This window comes from Morus notabilis, unplaced genomic scaffold, assembly GCF_000414095.1.
Source record: "Morus notabilis unplaced genomic scaffold, ASM41409v2 Scaffold39, whole genome shotgun sequence".
Classification (NCBI taxonomy): domain Eukaryota; kingdom Viridiplantae; phylum Streptophyta; class Magnoliopsida; order Rosales; family Moraceae; genus Morus; species Morus notabilis.
This window is the reverse complement of record NW_010366566.1, coordinates 314,251-334,192: the sequence shown is the minus strand read 5'-3', so window position 1 is coordinate 334,192 and position 19,942 is coordinate 314,251. Positions and strand designations below refer to the sequence as shown.

The following is a 19,942-nucleotide window of genomic DNA, read 5'->3' as shown; positions in this document are numbered from 1 at the left end:
CGGAAGAGAGGACACTCGCCATAACCTACAAATAACAATGTCCTTCGCAATTGAGATGTCAAAAATAAATACTAAAGGAGTATAATACTAAAAAAGTAGAACAATAATCAAATTAAACAACCAAAATCATACTTGAACTTCATGATAAAATCCCTTGGGAAATAGCGGACGAATCGGCCGGTCGATGAGACGACCGCATAAGAGTTCACGTTCTTTAGGAGCACCCTCTCTCCTCATGTATGTGTTCGGAATCACTCCTTGTGCAAATTGCTTCTCTTGATAATCAACCTTATAAGAATCAAAACAAAAAAGCGTACCACAAAACCCATTAGATAAACCTAAATTCCAAAAACAAAAAAGAAAAGAACTTGAAATTGAAAATGCTAAGTTCAATTATATAAATCACTCAACTTTGAGCTCCGAAATGATATATATATATATATATATATATATAAGAATTCAGGATTTCATAAACAACAGTTAATCAAATAACAGAATTAGAGGTCGGTTAAGGACGTACAGTGAGGGGTAAGAAATCAGCAACGGCGTTGCTTTTGGCGGAGGTGACGGTGGACAGGACTTTAGTCTCGTCTATGCCCAAAACGACGGCGCCATTAGCAAAGCGAGCGATCTTGCCAGTTTCGAGAGTGATTATGCGTAATCCGACTTCGAACTCCTCTCTGAAGGTCTCGAGCACCTTGGTGCCGGCGACGGAGGGCTCAGCGTCGGTGCCAAGCGGCTCAGACAGAGTCGCAAAGCCCAGTCGGCCGCTGCAAATGGTGCGGAACCCGAGACCTCGCCATGTGAGGAAATGAGGGACGGTTCTGAGGAGGGGGTTGGCTCGGCTCGCCACGGACACCATGGCTATGGCGCAAGAGAATAACCAGAGAGAGAGAGAGAGAGTTGTCCGAGGGTTTTGGGTTTAAGCCCAAGGAGGCAAAGAAATTTGTTTTTTTTCCCGTTTGCCTCCTATTAAAACGACATGTCATTTATAGTTTCAAAGCATGTTAATTTTTATGATAACGATATGGGTTTAAGATGAAAATGATATGGGTTTCTTGTTTAAAGTTTATTCATTGTAATCATATGTCGTTTAAGATGAAAACGATATAGTTTTCATTATATGGTTTTCTTGTCGTTCATTATAAAAACAACATGTAGCGTGACTTCCTGTCTCGTTGCATTCCAAACTTTATTGTCGTTCGGATGGAGAAACGACATGGCTTCTGCGGTAATAGTTTTATGTCGTTCGTTTTAACAGAGGGGTTTCTCGCAACTCTTTTTCATACCATGGTAGTGGATTATTTTGCAATGATGTTTAACGCAGTATTTGTTTGGGAGCATCTATTAATTAGAGGTGTAAGTTTAGGCTGTCTGATCAATCAGACTTGGTTCGGTGGTCTGAAAGGAAATTTTGGATTATGCCAGTCCAGTCTTAAAAGAAAGAAGGTCGATCTAACTATACCCTAAACTTAAAAGATTTAGGTCCGGTCCAGAATTTTATAAGGAATTTTTTTTAAAAATTTTTAAAAATATAATGTTTGGACCGGGAGAGAGGATCGGCCCAATCCGGTCCTAAGCCCAAAAATTTAACCCCATGCTTAGCTCAACCCAAATATGTAACTCTAACTATTAACGCATTATTTGTTGAGCGCATTTATCTGTCTAAAAAATAAGTTTTAGAGTACCAAAACAACATTTCTCTAAAATAAAACTAATGTTTCAAGGATATCAAAAGACTCCTTTGATATATGAGTTTAAATTAAGATTTTTTATTATGACTTTTGAAATTTAAATTTTTTAAAAGAAAAAAACACCGTAACATATTCAAAATTATAAATTTGCATTATAACAGAACTCATATACTAAACATATACAAATGATTTTATCTCTAAAAATTAATAACATATTCTTATACGAAACATTATACCTATTACTAAAGGAGGTAGAAAAGTTACTGTACTAAGTATAGTGACTTTCCGATTTTACCCCTGTTTTTTTTTGTTCAAGCCTTTTTTATACCGTCTGTGTCCTTTTGAGTGTTTTTATTGTTTTACCCTCGGTTTTATTTTGTTTATGTGTTTTTTCTGGGCATTTTGATCATTTGATTTGGTCCTCTTTCTTTTACCGTTTCCAATGTCTGACATTTGGATTGAATTGATACAATTATCATGACCACATAATTATCTTCATTTTTCATCGGTAAAAGAAATTATGTACTATAACAATAACCGTATAAAAGAGCTTTTTTCTTGAAAAAGATGCACAGAAATATATCACATAATACCTTCAAATTAATTATAAACAAAAAGTATCAAAAAAAATTGTGTGTTTTTACCGTTTTATCTTTGGTTGCTTATATCTACTTTGTTTTTTATTTGGGTATTTTAGTAATTTTGATTCAAAATAGCATTGTATGCCTTTTGTTATTCCTTTTCGTGAAGCTTTTCTTCTCTCTCTCATCCTTTCCGTGAAGCTTCTGGGCTTCAGTTATTTTCTGCATTTCTATTTTCCCTTTCTTTTCTCTCTCTGCAGCTCTTTTGCTTTGTTGCTTTGGTTGCTCTTATTACTTATTTCATTCTAGTCTTTCCAATCGTTTCGGTCTAGGCTTTTTTTGTTCGTCCTCAATCACAATTTACTACTTTGATTAGGGATTTCGCTCGAGATTTCTATGTCCTTTTCACCTTTTTTTCCTTTTTTTTTTTGTCTTTTGGTTGTTCTCATTTGGGATTTTGGATGTGTTTTTCCCACTATTTATGATGTTTCATGTTTTGTGTAGGGATTTCCGCCGTGAATTTCATGTGTTTTTTTCCCTTTTTCCCTTTCTATTTTATGTCATTTTTTTCTCCATTTATTTTTCTCCCATGGGTGCCTTTTTTTTAATTGCCGTTATTTCTTTGCTTTTTGGGTTGTTCTCATTTGGGATTTCGTATGCGTTTTTCCCTCTATTTTTGCCAGAATGAATGTTTTGGGTTTCATGCACTTTTTTGTTTTCCGTTTTTCATTTTTTGTTCTTTTTTTTTTAAATGACCGTTTTGTTGTTGTTGGTAATTTGCTCTTTATTGTGGTTGATTTATTAGAGTTTTTTACGTGTTTTAAGCCTATTATTATTTTTTACTTTTGAATTTTTTTCCTCTCACGGATCATTCTAGAATTTTCTTCGTTTGCTTTTCTTTTTTCAGCAGCTCATTCGGCTTCGTACAAGGAGATTTATATGCATGCATTTGATCTTTGGCATGGTTGATTCCTATAGGTGAGTACCAAATTTTCCATTTTCTTTGCTGATTTTGTGCCTCCGTTGTGGCTAAATTAATTTACTTTGCTAATTTGCGGTGATGATGTGTAATGCTCAGGATCTTAGTTTGTACTTTTACATTGATGATCTGTATTCCTTTTATTCCCGTAGCATTAAATGAGCTAATGATTTTTTTCTTCCTTTATTGTCCGGAATATCTACCAAATCTGCCACCCACAATGGTTATGTTTTTCTGTGCTTTTCATGCTATACAACACCTGTTATTGTGATAATTACATAAGCCTATTCTTTGTTTCCAGGGATGTTTATCGAGCTCTGATCAAAATTTTATTTTTTCATGTGTTGTAAATCTGTATAACAGATGCTTAATGTTTTATTATCCGTTAGTTATTGGCTCCGTTTTACAGTAATTTTCATGTTGCGTAACACCTGTTGTTAACTAATTATTATGTTGATTCAGGTTTCCTTGCAGGATTATGTATTGGAGCTTCTTCAGATATTGTGTATATATATTAGTTTCCTCTTCTTCTTTATCGTTTTTAGCTTTTCATATGTTTTTGTTTTAGCTTTTCTTTCTTCTGCATAGTTTTTAATACTTCGTTGTTCTATTTGGTAGTTTTTTTTTTTTTTAAATTTTTGTTTTCTTCCTGGATCTATTCCGTCAGTTGCTCTTCTGCATCTCAGGTATTTCTGGTTTTTTTCATATAGTTTTTTTTTTTGTTTCAAATTTAGGATTTGGTTTTTCGTCTTTATTCTTTCACACTGAAAAATTTGATTTGTTCTTAATTTTTTTTTTCTATAATTTCTCTACTTCTCAAATTGTTTTATTTTGTTTTGTATTCTTCTTCTATTTAGGGATGTCGTTTTCTTTTTTTTTTTTCAGAATACATTTATTAAAAAAAGACTTTTTTCAGAATAAATTTAATAATTTAGGTTTTTTTAAGAATATTTTTTTTCCATTTTGAATTTTTTTACGCTTTATTTTTTTGTGGTCATGATGATGTATTTTCTTTTTATTGTTGCCGTGCATCATGTAGTTTTTAAATTTGATTTGGCAGCCCCTGATGTTGCCCAGATTATTTAATAATGTGTATAAATATAATTTATTGTGTATATACCTAATGTGTTCTGATAATGACTATGATATTGTTTTCTATATATATATAGTGTGTTTTGTTGTGTATTTGAAGATTCTCATTCTCTCTTTTTTCATCCTTTGACTATAGTGATATCCTATTTTTTAGCTTCTCTGTTTTTTACACTGTTTACACATAACTCATATCCACATTCTGTTAGTACCTTTACTGTTTTTGAGAAATTTCTACTCTGTCTGTTCTTCATCTTAGACTGGGGTATTACTTTTTTACTCTTTACACATTTTTTGTGTAGTTTCTTTCGTTTTCTATTGTTATCTTTACTTTTAAGTTTATTAATATTTATATGATTTTTTTCTGTTGGATATGATTAAGATGTTCTGTTTTATTATTATGAGTCATTATGTTAGTATACTTTTATTTCTCTAAAAATAATACCATGTTACTCTGTTGGCTATGATTAATAGGAGTTTATGTTTATGTTTAGTTTCGCTAATAGGAGTTTTTATTTTGTTTTATTAGATATCATTACTATGTTTTATTTTGTTAATATAAGTCTTTACTCTTAGTGTTGCCTCATTTATCTAGGACTATTTTGTTATCTTTTTTTTTTTTGACATTATTTTCTTCATGTTTTTTTATGCGGTCTATTTTTAAATTTTTTATCTCCTTTTTTGTTCTTCTATATTTGATTTCACCGTTTTTTTTTTCTCTCTTTATTTTTTTTTCCAGTTCCTTAATGTTTTTTGTTCTTTCATATTCATCATAAATGCGTAATAGTTTGTTTAGTTGGCAACCATGGACAAAAAAAAAAAAAAAAAAAACCTGAACCTTATATTATTATCTCTTTATTTGTTCTTCTATATCTCATTTTACCGGTTTTTTTTCATTTATTTTTCTATTCAGTTCGCTGATGTTTTTTGTTCTTTCTTATTCAGCATAAATTCTTAATAGTTTTGTTGGCAGCCAGAGACATTGTCAAGTCATGTTTAAATTATTGATGATATATGTTGCTAGCAGATTAAAGGAAATATATGAACCTTATATGTTTTATTTATATATGTAAAAAAAATGTTTCCTAGATATATAAATTTATTACATATTTAAATATTTTTGTGACATTTATGAATTTTGTGTCATGTTTTGTTTGTTTACTTCAATATTATTATTTTATTCTAATTTTTTCCCAACAATTTCTCTTATTTATTTAGTTGATATATGTAAAGAATATATATTTTTCTATCCACCGACCAAAAAAATTGTATCTAATTTATTTATTAGAGTAAACGTAATGTAATATATTATGTGTATTAGTTTTTTTTTCTTTCTACAACAATTGCCATAAATTGTATTTTTTAAAGTAATAGTAGTTTCATAGTATTTTTTTTTATTTCTAACAGATTTGACGTTTTGTTCAGAGTTGTATTTCTAAACAAAAAAAAAAGAAGAAAAATTTGTACTCTTGGCTATTCGTTAGCGCGGTTTTCTCTTGAATACAAAAGTGAGATTTTCAACGTTATATTGCATATTTTATTTATATTTTATACAAAATGTGTTTTGTTACTTAGGCTCCGTTCTTTTCACAGATTCGAGTTTAAAATTTGAGTTTTGCTACAGTAAAAAGCTTTCAGAAACAGTCACATCTAACTTTTTTGTTACAGTAAAAAGCTCTCACACATCACATTTCAATTCGAATTCTAAACTCGAATCAATGAAATGAACGGGCCCTTAATATTTTATATATTTATATCCACGTTTTAGTATATAAACGTTTTCCTTTATGAAGTATTTATTAATTTCATGTTTATTATTCGATAACACTGCACACAAACAAAATAGAAATAATACATTTTTCTGATGGTTAACTATAACTTATATATTTAGGGCCCGTTCACTTCGCTGATTCGAGTTTTTCTACAGTAAAAAGCTCTCACAAACAATCACATCTAACTTTTTTGTTACAGTAAAAAACTCTCACATAAAATCATATCTCAACTCGAATCAACAAAATGAATAGGATCTTATTTCACATCTGTATTCATAAATTATCTGTAAAATTTATAATTATAAATTAAAATAAAAGAATTATTTTTATTGATAATTATACCACCGTGCAAATACACGGGTAGCACACTAGTTAATAACTATAAATCTGTCTCAAAATAGGGTACCTATTTTGTCTTATACGTTTATAAAAAATGCCACGTGTTGTAATTTCTAGAACTAAACTTCTTGTTTAATACAAGTACTTTAAAACGGTGTAATTTGCTGAAATAATTTTTAGAAATTTGTGATTTTCTATTATTTTGTCTTTATGATTTGTATTATATCCTGCAATGTGTCTATGGGCGTGAATTTTCGCATTATATTTTTCAAGTCACAATTTAAATTTTATTATTATAATATTTTTTTTAATAAAATTTAAATTTAAGTAGTGTTTTTTTTCACTTACACAACTTAAAATTTTAAGTTAAGTTGTGAAAAAAAAAAATGTATTTATAAATCCTTTTCTGAAAAAAATATATGTATTCAAATCCGCGAGCAAAACAAACTTATAAAGTGGAATCTTATCATCGTACGACAGATAACACAACTTACGATGGGAGGAGATACATACAGATCTTAATAAAACTATTTGTAAGTTTCTCTGTTTTTTCCTTTTCTTAAACGCCAGAATCTGAATCTCTCTGGCAAATTGATGGCAACTAAAGAAAGCCGAACGCGATAGGATATGAAATGTTTTTTCAAGTACCCAAGACGAAAGCCTTTTTCCCAAAAAAAAAAAAAGCCAATTTGTGGCCGAAATCTATTGTCTATTTCCGATTTCCTGCACCAAATGATCTCTGCAATCTTCTTGTTTTATTATTTTCTTGTTTTGGAGCAAAAAAGCGATGAAACCAAGCACAAATCATAGGATTTCGCAACTTAAAACATGTGAACTAAATAAAAAGACCACATAAAAATAAAACTCGATCTCGCTTTCATGTCAGCGCAAAAGGAGAATTTCTGATTCATAAACTGTTCTATTTTTGCATTTTCGTTGAGTGGGGTCACTATCCTCTACGCTTGGCGGCTACAATATCTAATCTAAATTCACAGTTCGGGTGAAGAGATTTTCTGCTGTTCCTTTCACCAAATGAACAGACAGACCAGAAGGAGAAACTCTTTCGTTGGCTTTTTTCTGTTGCTCTGGCCGTCTTTTTACCTTCCATATTGCACCTATCAAGTTGCCTTTTTAATCGGAGAGGGTGACTAGTCACTAGAGGAGTTTTGCTTTTTGGCAGTGCACGTATAATATTATCTCTCACCAGAGTTTCGAGAGAAAATCAATAAAAATTGAACTAGGCAAACCAAATAGATGTTTATTTCATAACCCAAATTAAAAATTTAAAATTTAATTTGAATTATATATATGAGATAAAAATATTATAATAAAAAAATTAAATTAGAATTTTTATAAAAAAAAATACTGTAACAATAGAACTTGTGAAAACAACGTTGCCTTTAGCTTCTAATAGTGCACTCTATAGCTAGCTAATTGTAGTTTACATCGATTCTAAAAGTATGGTAATTATGGGTGTGAGGGAGACCCCAGCAAAATTAGTCAAACATGCTTTAAGAGTCTAATTTGACTCAAAAAGTTAACTTATTAGATCTAAGGTCATTCCATATATATAAATTACTTTACATTTTCATATACTTTTTATGTGGGACAAAACATACGTGCATTTTTTTGAACAATCTCTCCCTCATGTGTGTATTCACTGAGTTTCCCCTGAACCAAAGTTTCTTATAGCCGGCACATCGAAACATCACACTCCAAACGGGAGCCAACTCGAGCATGAGAAAAAGAGCCGAAACCAAGCGAGTCCACTAAATGCTCCACTATCTGCACCTACAACAGAACCAACTGCAGGAACACCAACCGAGTGTGATCACTTAGCTCATATGAACCATCGGCTCTGATATTACTTGTTAGGGAGACTCCACATGCAAAACTAGCCCAACACACTTCAGGAGCCAAACTTAACCCAAAATGTTAACTTACTGGGTATATGGTCCTTCCATGTATATAAAGTATTTTACATTCTCATCTCATTTTCATGTAGGACAACACACACACCCATTTATTTGGTAAGTGCCTCGAATGGTTTTGAGAAAGTTACTATTTCGTGTTTTTTGGGAAGTTATTGTTTTTATTTTTGGGCAATGGTTATTATGAGTATAAATAAGCGTTTTATGTAAGGCTTTATGTATGCTTATAGAATAGTATAGAGAAAAAATGTATTTTTTTTAGAGAAAAATAGAAAAGTGATGAGAGAGATAGATAAAGGGTGTAAGGGGTTTTGGATAGAGAGAGAAAATGAGAAAATTTGTTGAGTGTGTAATTTTGAAACTGTTAGTGAATATTTCTCCATTTTTTATGGACGTAGGAAATTTTTCAAACCACCTAAATCTTTGTCTTATCTGTTTTTCTGTTATTTTTGTTTCAATTTTTTTTTCTGCTGCGTGCGTGTAGGGCTGTGTTTTTCCCCAATAACGGCAATACCACCATACCACAAATATCATTCATTTTCCTTTTAGTTTCTAATAACTTTTATAGCAGAAACTGCTATTTGATTATTAGATTAGTTTTTTAATAATTTCGCTTGCTATAAAATTTTATATAGATACTTACATATTTAACGGTTAAAAATCTAATGTAAAGGGTTGAAATAAAGATTCCACCTTAGGAACAAAAATAATAGTCCCTACCCAAAATATTCCTTGTTTTGGGGGAATTTTATATTCATGTGTCCAGAATCTATGGAATTGTCATGTTGATTAGATGTGAACAGGGTGAAAAAAAAAAGATTTTATTTCAAATTTTTAACAACGAATTGTGAGAGCCCTCTCATTTGCACGAAGATTGGAACTAAACTATAGGTAGCCGTTTGGAGTTTGAGTTTGGACTTGTGTTTGTTGCTATAAGAAAATACACGAGCAGAGAAATATTTGAAAAACTCACGATCAATATTTGCCATGATCAGAACGATACATGTTCAAGTATAATACAAAAAGTTTAAAGCCCAAGGAACTGCCAAAAAAAAAAAAAAACCAAAGCATTACAGTGCCAAAATCATTTTGAACTTTCGTACTAATTAATCACCTGTTGTGAAGTGGGTTGGCGCCGTTGGGCGTGATTCTCTTCTGTTCTTCAGGAAAAGCAAGGTCGCGGCCTCGTGATATTGCGAAGCGGCCATGATCGTAAAACCTTTGGCTGCTGGAGTGAATGCTCCCTCTGCTTCTTACCTTGAAAAAGACGACTCCTGAGCTTGGAGTACTCGGCGGATTTTGCAGGTTTGTGCTGCTGATTACACGTACTGCTAATAGACCTTCCAAAAGCACAGAGAAGAAGATTGCGTAAATAACAAGCACTACTGATCTACGATGTCCTATTTTCCTCTTCATCCCAAGCTCGTAATATATGGTCTTCCAAGTTCCAGGGATTTCTCTCTCTCTCTCTCTCTCTCTCTCTCTCTCTCTCTCTCTCTCGTCCAAACTTCAGAAGTATTTATCTCTCTCTCTGATCTCGTCCAAACTTCAGAAGTATTTATAGGCTGGTACAATGTGGTAATCACACGGTTGAACGGTACGAGTGCCGTAGTGAAGTGGTACGGACGTTTTAATTAGGTCTTTTTTGTCTATTTATTTAAGGTTCGAGTTTCTATTATTCCAGTTTCTTTTAAGAAATTAATGGTTCGTTTAGTTCGCTAATTTAAATTTTTAATTCGAGTTAATATGTGATTTTATGTGAGAATTTTTTACTGTAATAAAAAAGTTAGATGTGACTGTTTCTGAGAGTTTTTTACTATAGTAAAACTTAAATTCTAAACTCAAATCAATGAAATGAACATGGCGTAGTGAACCTCAATCTCAATGGGCCATATTATAAGAAGTGAAAATTAGATAGATAGTCTAGAGTATATTATAGGTAGTGAAAACTAGATAAATAATCAGTGTGAGACTAATTCATACGCTTTTTATATATTCAGTGGTACCTGAAATTGGCTTATTATGGTAGCCTTTTTCTTTCTTTCATTATTTCTTTTTGTATTGTTTTGTGTTTGTTTTTGGTAGAACTTAAGATGGCAGTCTCTCATAAACTTGCAATGAGTCCCCACGGCCCATGAAAGCTTGTAATAAAGCTAAACAAAGCATGGTATAAAGCAAAACTATAAATAAAATTGAGCATTAATCTTAAAACATATGAAAGTACTTGTGGGTTGTGGCACGCATGCTATTCAATTTGCTATTTAGTAATAAAGCTGGTGATTTTATGATAGAAATGCTTTAGTTGGTGAACAAGAGGTAGAATTGTGAATAAATCTTCCAAATTTTAATTAGTAGAATGCTATTGAACAAAAAAGTTTAGTATTTTTCTTTATAAAAGAAAATGTTTCAGGTTTATTATTGTGATTAACTTTATTCACTATTATCATATTTGCTACCTTGCTTTGGTGTGTATTCTGAAGAGAAGTTTAGTGGATATAAAAATGCATGTAATTCACTCTTCAAATTTTGTTTTAAAGACCTTACAATAAATTTTATAAATCTGATTTGCAAAAATTACAAAAGAGTAAATTCCGGATCTCTATCTCTACTTAAGACTTGTATCACATTAACCAACTCTCTCTTTTTAAGAGGTTATAAAAAAAAATATAAAACAGTATTTTTCAAAAAATTCGTACTTCTGCTCTTTTTTTAAGATCCCGTTCATTTCTCTGATTCGAGTTTAGAATTTGAGTTTTGCTACAGTAAAAAACTCTCACAAATAATCACATCTAACTTTTTTATTACAGTAAAAAACTCACATAAAATCACATCTCAACTCAAATTAAAAACTCAAATTAGTGAACTAAACGGCCTAAATGTCCCTTTTTTTTCCCCCCGAAGGAAATGTGCTGGGGACTCGATCGTAATTCGCAACAGCAAGAGTCAACAGAAAAGACAAAGAACGGCAATATCGGCGTGGAGCCGGCTAAGCCGAATAGCCGAGCTCATTACTACTCAGCCGAATAACAAAAACTTCTAGAAACCCCACCCCACCGTATAAGCTTAAGCTCCACCGCCCGAAGCCAAAAGAAACTCAAATGCTAAGAGCAACACTCCGATTAACCGCCATTTTCGGCACCACAATGATATCTTCGTCGTCTTCTTTGTCCTCTTCTAAAGCCCTAAGAAGCCCTATCTTCTTTTCTTCTTCTAGCTCCAGGATTTTCAATGGAGCTCTTCCGGCCAACCGCGTTTGCTTCTCGCCTCGCTTTGCTCACTCTTCACTCCGATGCTACGCTTCGTCGTTGGGATTTGATCGGATTCAAGTCCAGAATCCTATTGTCGAAATGGACGGTATGTTCGCTAACAATCTGGTGCTTTGCTGTTTACTGTTGTATTTTATTTTGGTTGAAATTTTGTGCTATGTTCTCGAATTAGGTGATGAGATGACGAGGATCATATGGAGAATGATAAAAGATAAGGTTTGAGCTTCTTTTCGATTTCAATTTTGTGTCTTTCTCCACTGGAACTCCATAGAAGCTTCTTGATTTGATTTAACAGTGTTTTTTTTTTTTTTTTTTTTTTTTTTTTTTTTTTTTTTTTTTAAATGTGATTGCAGCTTATTTTTCCTTATCTGGATTTGGATATAAAGTATTACGATTTGGGAATACTGAACCGTGATGCTACCGATGATAGAGTTACGGTGGAGAGTGCTGAAGCCACTCTCAAGTAAGTTTTTTTGTTATGTTTTCTTTTTTTAATCAAATTCAATGCTATTTGGTTCTTTAAAGTTGGTGTTTCTTTTATGTAGCCTATGGCTTTCATGCATTGGTACTTATTAGAGAAGCTCTGGAGTGTTAGACAATCTCCAATACAAATGCAAATGCCAATGCTAATGCCATGTTTAACAATTAAAGCTGTAAAAATGAAAATATTTAGTATGCTGTTTCATTTTGTGCACGATGCATAATAGTGTTTTAAATACTTTTTCTACTTTTTGTATAATTACTAAGCCTTATAACTTATAAAAGTGAACTTTTAATTTTAAAGTAATTTGAAAATGGCAATGTTGTAATGATTAAATAGAAAAGCCAATATTTCAACCGATAGCAATCAAATGCCACTATTCAGCATATGCTATAATAATCTGATACGCTTGGAGCGAGAAATTGCTGATTACTGTGAACACTACAAGAACAGAGGATACTCGGAAAGGGGTTAGTCTGGAAAAATGGGCCGCATTCAGCTGAATGCTAGTGTAAAGAAGAAAGTTTCTGCAATGTTCTAACTATGGTTCATTTTATCCTGGATATGCTGCAGATACAATGTTGCTGTGAAATGTGCTACAATAACACCTGGTTAGTAGGTTTTCTTCTTCTTTGTGAGTCAGAGTTTTTACCCTATTACATGCACCGAGAACAGATCTTGAACAAACATGTAGCATGCTCAGTAATAAATATTACTTGCTGCAATTTTTCAAAGAGTAGAAGTGTCTTGATGTTGTGTTGTACTTTGCAGATGAGACCAGAGTGAAGGAATTTGGGCTAAAGGCAATGTGGAGAAGTCCCAATGGAACAATTAGAAACATTCTAAATGGTTTGTATAGTTAGTGGCTGTTACTGATGTAGCTTCAATTGATATGTATATGTCACCTTATGAAGTTGGTAATACGTTGTTTTGGTTTATCAAGCTTTATTGCAGCACGAACGTGATATTGTTGCTCATTGCTTAATTTTCCTTTGTGTCACTTTTCCCCCCCTGAAATTTGTGATGCCCCATGGTGGAAATTGTTACTACTTTTTCAGGTACTGTTTTTCGTGAACCTATCCTATGCAAGAACATTCCAAGGATTGTTTCTGGTAATGTCATGACTCATTTCTATGCTGCAGTCTTAACTGTGGTAAAATTGTCCATAGCTGCTCAATACTTGATCTTGAGTTTCAGGTTGGAAGAAACCCATTTGTATTGGCAGACATGCTTTTGGTGATCAGTATCGTGCCACTGATGCAGTCATTGGGGGACCAGGAAAGCTTAAGATGGTATTTGGTAAGCTGATTATATAGTCTTTTTTCAGCATTCTGTATATGCTTGTTCTTTTTCTTCTTAGGACAATCTTTCTATTTCTCTTTGTAGTCCCAGAAGATGGGGGTGCACCGATGGAGCTTGACGTTTACAATTTCAAAGGCCCGGGAATAGCACTTGCTATGTATAATGTGGATGAGGTCTTTGTTTTATTGTATCTTTTACTTTCTCCAGATTTGGTTTGCTACTTTTGTTTCTTTGGATATCTGCATAAGCTGATTGACAATATTTAATAAATCATTGTGTAATTTGTCAGTCTATTCGTGCTTTTGCTGAGTCATCCATGTCGCTCGCATTCACAAAGAAATGGCCTTTATACTTGAGCACCAAAAACACAATCCTTAAAAAATATGATGGCAGGTAAACTTGATAGTTAGAATCTTTGTAATGATGTTGCAATGCTGTTGACTTTTTGTTGGTATGTTCGATAGACATTTAAGTTATTTCGGCGAATATTTGCACAAAAATTATAGTTTCTGGCTACAGGTTTAAGGACATATTCCAGGAGGTTTATGAAGAGAAGTGGAAGCAAAAGTTTGAAGAACAGTCTATATGGTTTGTATTGCTTGGTGAAAGTATTTTTAAATGACTGCTCAACATACTTATCAGCAACTCTGAGGAAGTCTTTGTGGTGTTCAGGTATGAACATCGACTAATTGACGACATGGTGGCATATGCTCTCAAAAGTGAAGGTGGATATGTATGGGCTTGCAAGAATTATGATGGTGACGTCCAGAGCGATCTACTTGCTCAAGGTACTAGAAAACCTTCTTTCCAACTTTCTAGAAAATATTGGTAGTCATTTTTTGTTTACTCCTTTCACTCGAGTTTAAAAGCTTTTCTATTGTGTCATGTGCAGGATTTGGCTCTTTAGGCCTTATGACTTCTGTATTGGTTTGTACTTTGCACCAAAGAATCCCATCACTGTAATGCTGACCCTTTTTTGGTAACGGCTCAAAGTCATAACAATAAATAGTTGTGCAGTTATCTTCTGATGGCAAGACATTAGAAGCTGAGGCGGCTCATGGGACTGTTACTCGGCATTTCCGTTTACATCAGAAGGGACAAGAAACAAGTACGAATAGCATTGCTTCAATATTTGCATGGACACGAGGACTAGAGCATAGGTACTATTTGTTGCTTCTTTTTTTTTTCTTTTCCTTTTCCATATTTGATGGAATATATATTTGAATAAAAATGGATGGATGGAATCTATCTTTTGCTACAAATCTTTTACTGGATCTTTTGAAAACTCAATGCAACTTGAGAAGTATCTCTCTAGTTCCTCTTTTTCCACCCTTCCAAAGAGGAAAAAAATATTTTCTTTCTGAAATTCCCCCAAAAACTAAAATCTGATGATTTAACTGATTTCAGGGCCAAATTAGATCAAAATGACAGATTGCTAGACTTTGTTCACAAGTTGGAGGCGTCATGCATTGAGACGGTTGAAACGGGAAAGATGACCAAGGATCTCGCCATTTTGATCCATGGATCAAAGTAAGTGGAAACTTGAGTATGACATTCATTGTTACTTTTTGCATCTTCCTTTCCCTTGTTAAATGATTCCTGTCAAAATCCCTTGTCAATTCTGCTTCTTTGAATCTTGTGATGAATCTGGTGATATGACAAACCAGTTGAAAGGATTGGTTCCACTAGTCACGTATTCATGGTTAGGTCAATGCTAGCCAGTTCCTCACAACTGAAATGTTCAATGCATGCAGGGTAACCAGGGAGTTTTACTTGAACACTCAAGAATTTATCGACGCGGTCGCACAGAATCTTATAGCAAAGCTTTTAGAGCCTGCAGTGGCTTAAACATTTTAGTGGGATGCTTATTCTGGAACCTCAAAGGTTTAAATGAATTTGGTGACTTTGGCTTCATAAGGATTGTTGGGGTACACAAATTTCTTTTCATATGAAAATATTCAGTTTTACCAATTAATTAGGCCGATTCTGGTCTAGGGACATTTCTCGTTGGTTCTTTCCGATCCAGTGTGTCACAGGCACAGCTTGATCAATTTTGTCCAACATATAATAGTGACATGAAACTACTTGCCTTCTTCCCCGTCATTACTATTTTAAACTTAAAAACCAGAACTAATCCATTTCAAATATAATGTATAAATAAAAATAAACACCCACAACTACGACGCTTTTCAAGTAAGAACAATGTGACGTTTTTCCTAAGTACAAGCGGATTAATTACTAAAGGGACACATCGGTTTGTAAGCTACACTACCCGCGACGTGCCGATTAAATTACATAAAACGACATCTACTGGAAACTAAGTGGCATTCGAAAAGAGACGACATGTCGCTTCAATTTCCAAGGAGGAACGACAAACGTTTTGGCCCGTGTGACAATATGAGATTTCTTTTACGCAACGAAGAGCGAGGTCTACCGCACTTCTAATAAAATAGGTCTACAACTACAAGATTAGCGCACAAAAAAAAGAAAAAAAAAGGGAACTACAGCAAAAGACATGCTGTTTATCGACATGCAGGGACAAAAATAAATAAATAAATAAATATGGTCGTTCTCTAAAAAAAAAAAAAAATCTACATATCGTTTTATTTTCCATTCATTTTGGCTGAATATGGTGTGGATTAATTTATGTTTATGAGAAAATCAAGAGTGTATTTACTTTTACTTTTTTTTTTCTTTTAGAATTTAGAAAACGAGTGTCGTATGTGGTGTCTGTAAAGGGTATAAACTATATACATGTATTAGATACTGTACGATTACGCATATAATGCTTTATTTCTCTTTTTATGAGAAACTAACGTTTCAATGATAGGCGAACAGGAACATTTTTTTTTTTTTTTTTTTTTAAGGACGGCAAACAATATTGCTCGTATGAACACAAATCTTTGGATGACAATTTTTTTTTTCTTTTTTTAAAAGAAGATTCTTCTTTATTCTTCTTTTCTGAGGGGGAAAAAAAAATCTTTAAAGTTTGGACGATGAGCGTCCCCGCCGCCAGGCCACGCCAATTTTGGGCCTCAGCTGATTCGTGGTTGAGTGCGTGAGATGGGCCCACGAAAGTGACACAGATAAAGCCCAAATCAGAAAGAAAACTCGTATCGAACCGAACGAATCAGGTGGAAACTGTCCTGTTCATTCCGAGTTTTATTATAATAAAAAATTTAAAAAAGTAATTATATTTAACTTTTTTTATAATAAAAAATTCTCATCAGTCATAACTCAAATTTTAATTAAACCGAATTAAATGGACCCTCAATAAATCAATAAATACGGTCAGACTCAGAGCCTGTTTGGCTACAGAGAAAGAGATAGAGAGAGATTCCATCATTGTAAGAGAAATATCAGAGAGAAAAATGGCGTTGGCTAAGGCTAAGGAGATTGTTTCGTCCAATCCGGTCGCCGTCTTCAGGTCTGTCTCTCTCTGTCCGTTTTCTGTGTTTCTTCATGTCTGTGAAAATGGTATCGATTTTTCGACGAACCAGTCTAATGTGAATGGAATTGTGTTTGTGTTGAATAGCAAGACGTACTGTCCGTTCTGCGCGAGCGTGAAGAAGCTATTGTCCGAATTGGGCGCCACTTTCAAAGCCGTCGAATTGGACACTGAGAGTACGTTATATCATTATTATTATTTCCTTGCTGTTGAGCGCCTTGATTTTGGGCCCTGAATTTGTGTGCTATTGATTCTTGTTGGTATACAGTTTTACGTAATTGAAATTATATTATAGATCGAAGTCAAATTCTTAACGATTTTGGTTGCAATCTTAAAATAGGGAGCCTTAATTCCCTATGCTGGATTCTTTTGTGGCAAACAGCAATCTTATCTAATAATAGATTTATGGTTCGTTCACTTCGCTGATTCGAGTTTGTAATTCGAGTTGAGATGTGATTTTATGTGAGAGTTTTTTACTGTAGCAAAAAAGTTAGATATGATTGTTTGTGAGAGCTTTTTACTATAGCAAAACTCGAATTCTAAACTCGAATTGGTGAAGTGAACGGGGCCTTAAGCTTTTAGTGCAAAGGGGTTTTTCGCTGAATTTCTTATACTCGATAAATTTACAGCTACTTCGAATGAGTTCTAAGATTTGAACGGCTTTGCGGATTCTACGATGAATCTATAATGTTTATGACTTTTTATGTCCATAATTTTGCTACAGAACACCTTTTAGCTCTTTTACATGAAAGAAAAAAAAGGATTTATAGGAGGGCTTTTGGCGATAGACTGTCATATTATGACTGATCATGTTATTTGTGGATCTAATTAATTCTCGAGGTCATTTTGTTTCGTTGGGATTTGTCTCATATACTTGATATGTGGTTTCTAGCTCAAGACATGTGAATTTCGTTGTTAAGGCTTAAGATTCTGACATTTTCGAACAAATGTAAGCAAATTTGTCACTCATATCTCTTTCTGCATTAGACAGGCACAGGGCAACCATAACCTTTAGTAACATGTGTGAAATTTTTGTTTCTGAAAATGAAAAGTTTGTTCTCATTAGTCACTAAAACATAAAGCATAACGCGTGTATGTGCAATTTTCTGAAGGTGACGGGGCTGAGATCCAAGCAGCATTGGCCGAGTGGACCGGACAGCGGACCGTGCCCAATGTGTTCATTGGTGGAAAACACATCGGTGGATGTGATGGTGAGGACTTCATTGCCTTGGCCAGACAACCATTGGCTTGTTCTTGTTCTTATATATGAATATGATCGTGTTCCGTGTCTTTCTCTTGTAATTTCTTGTTACTTAAATGCTCTCTCTTCACTGTTTTGTAGCTACAATGGCATTGCACAAGGAAGGGAAGCTGGTTCCTCTTCTGACTGAAGCTGGTGCTCTTGCCAAAGCTTCTGCATAAAGGAGATTTCAGTTACTGGTTTGAGTAGCAGTAAATAATTGTAATGGCTGAAACTAGAAATGGTTTCAAGTACTGGTTCTCTGTATGTCTTTAAACTTTCACTATCTGTTAAATAAAATGGGGGCCGACACTGAGTTGTAGATGTAACTTTCAGTGGTTCATCACATTTCTGTGGGCTTCATACTTGCTTTCCTTCGTACGGTTTTATAGTTGATGATGATTGTTCTTCAATTGTTAAATTCAATACATGCTGAACTTAAGATATTTCTTTGCTTTATCTTTCTCGTCGCATGTACTTTTTCCATAGTTCCTTCTGTTATTGTTATTATACATAGTATGATACTTTGATTTGCGGATTAGGACATTCATTATGAACATCTATATTTTTATACGATGTCAATGTATATATTATGTAATCAACCGGCATTTTACAAATTAAAAACATCCCGAACCGTCATTAAAGAGTTCGACCCCATGCAAGTAAAATTCAAGGAAAAAAAAAGTTGGAAAAGTTCCAACAGTGCCAAATGCCTTAGTTGTTTTTGTTGTTACAATTAGACGAAAGAACCGAGAAACTAACGGACAATATCAGAACATTTAACTTATTTTGACAAAATAAAATGTCATTCTTTATAAAAAGAAATGAAAATCATTGTTAGCTATAAGGTCACAAGAATTTTCTTAATCCCTCTGCACAAGAAGAAAATCAAGAGGATTTAAGGAGAAATGAAGAGTAGCTGATGAAATAGAGGAGGGTAAAATAAGAAGAAGAAAAGGAAGAACCAAAATTTCCTTGGAAACCCACTTAATAACCATCCACCTTTTATTCCATTTTCCTCACTTTGAGACGGAATTAACCTGTAAAAATTCAACCAAACCCGGGTTTTAATCTTTAGTACTTACTGACAAGAAGAAGGAAACCATTTTGCCAAAAAGTAGTGTTTCGTTTTTCACAATCAAGGTAAATATTCCATAGCATGGTATGTGCATAATTCCAATCAACAAGTACCTGCAATTCAATACCACAAAATGGATTTTCTTTAAAGGCCACAAGGATATTAAAAACATGCATGCATACCTTTTCATTTATCATCTAAAATAAGAGAGTTCAAGTTTAAAAATCATAACCAAGTAAATGAGACGTCTCAGATATGTTGAGAAAAAGCATACCATAAAGGAGCAGAGGGAGATGCCAAGTCAAGAAAAGGGTATGGCCGCCTGTTAACAAAAACACCATCTCTTATCACTTATCAATTGATTGAATCACCATATTCTCTGAATAGATTACGCAGAAGGACGAGAGAAGTTACCAGATCGATATGCAGGCATGAATGATCCACTAGAAAATGAAAAGAAAGAAATACGAAAGAAAGGACCCCACTGAAAGGGCAGGTTGAAGAAATTCAACATAGAAGAAAATATAAAAATATAAAAATACAAATGTCTTGTGAGAATTAGAACATGTTACAGACGTTAAAATACCAAGCAATTTAAAGCTGTCTCGCCAAGCAGTAAAATGACATTAACTGTACGCATGTCAATTGTCATCTGCAACAAAAATGAAATAATCAGACTTGATAAATGATGAGAGAAAAGGCCATGTATACAAAATAAGATGAGAGGCAGAGTAAGGAATGC

At 33.5% G+C, this 19,942-nt stretch overlaps 4 protein-coding genes across 4 annotated transcripts in view; 2 read left to right on the top strand and 2 right to left on the bottom strand.

Moving 5' to 3' along the window:
* LOC21403430 (polyribonucleotide nucleotidyltransferase 2, mitochondrial) overlaps positions 1–906 on the bottom strand; it is a 7,548-nt gene extending 6,642 nt beyond the window's left edge. Inside the window, exons 1-3 of the mRNA XM_024173740.1 lie at positions 521–906; positions 133–288; positions 3–25 (exon numbers count right to left, since the gene is read on the bottom strand). Coding sequence (XP_024029508.1) covers positions 3–25; positions 133–288; positions 521–862 — 521 coding nt within the window. The 5' untranslated portion in view covers positions 863–906. The remainder of the gene's footprint in view (positions 1–2; positions 26–132; positions 289–520) is intronic.
* A 10,536-nt stretch (positions 907–11,442) lies between these two features.
* LOC21403427 (isocitrate dehydrogenase [NADP]) lies at positions 11,443–15,409 on the top strand. Its single transcript, XM_010110496.2, has 15 exons — positions 11,443–11,739; positions 11,824–11,867; positions 12,005–12,114; positions 12,706–12,743; positions 12,904–12,981; positions 13,191–13,244; positions 13,330–13,431; positions 13,519–13,607; positions 13,724–13,827; positions 13,954–14,022; positions 14,107–14,222; positions 14,327–14,361; positions 14,452–14,594; positions 14,842–14,964; positions 15,189–15,409. The coding sequence occupies exons 1-15, from the start codon at positions 11,484–11,486 to the stop codon at positions 15,280–15,282; spliced, it is 1,455 nt and encodes a 484-aa protein (XP_010108798.1). The 5' UTR covers positions 11,443–11,483; the 3' UTR covers positions 15,283–15,409.
* Positions 15,410–16,725: 1,316 nt separating this feature from the next.
* LOC21403426 (glutaredoxin) lies at positions 16,726–18,568 on the top strand. The gene is made up of 4 exons (XM_024173762.1): positions 16,726–16,861; positions 16,970–17,058; positions 17,995–18,093; positions 18,225–18,568. Exons 1-4 carry the CDS (start codon positions 16,806–16,808, stop codon positions 18,302–18,304), a joined length of 324 nt encoding a protein of 107 aa, XP_024029530.1. The 5' UTR covers positions 16,726–16,805; the 3' UTR covers positions 18,305–18,568.
* A 573-nt stretch (positions 18,569–19,141) lies between these two features.
* LOC112093993 overlaps positions 19,142–19,942 on the bottom strand; it is a 2,096-nt gene continuing 1,295 nt past the window's right edge. The window contains exons 5-8 of the mRNA XM_024173776.1: positions 19,787–19,852; positions 19,615–19,643; positions 19,475–19,522; positions 19,142–19,313 (exon numbers count right to left, since the gene is read on the bottom strand). Coding sequence (XP_024029544.1) covers positions 19,190–19,313; positions 19,475–19,522; positions 19,615–19,643; positions 19,787–19,852 — 267 coding nt within the window. The 3' untranslated portion in view covers positions 19,142–19,189. The remainder of the gene's footprint in view (positions 19,314–19,474; positions 19,523–19,614; positions 19,644–19,786; positions 19,853–19,942) is intronic.

What these genes read in the sequence shown, in the direction of transcription:
- LOC21403427 (XM_010110496.2), top strand. Translation starts at nt 11,484, where the DNA reads ATGCTAAGAGCAACACTCCGATTAACCGCCATTTTCGGCACCACAATG. An exon ending in AGTGCTGAAGCCACTCTCAA is followed by an intron (nt 12,115 to 12,705) that starts GTAAGTTTTTTT and finishes GATATGCTGCAG; the next exon opens with ATACAATGTTGCTGTGAAAT. An exon ending in GCCTTATGACTTCTGTATTG is followed by an intron (nt 14,362 to 14,451) that starts GTTTGTACTTTG and finishes ATAGTTGTGCAG; the next exon opens with TTATCTTCTGATGGCAAGAC.
- LOC21403426 (XM_024173762.1), top strand. Translation starts at nt 16,806, where the DNA reads ATGGCGTTGGCTAAGGCTAAGGAGATTGTTTCGTCCAATCCGGTCGCC. An exon ending in CGTCGAATTGGACACTGAGA is followed by an intron (nt 17,059 to 17,994) that starts GTACGTTATATC and finishes AATTTTCTGAAG; the next exon opens with GTGACGGGGCTGAGATCCAA. An exon ending in ACACATCGGTGGATGTGATG is followed by an intron (nt 18,094 to 18,224) that starts GTGAGGACTTCA and finishes ACTGTTTTGTAG; the next exon opens with CTACAATGGCATTGCACAAG.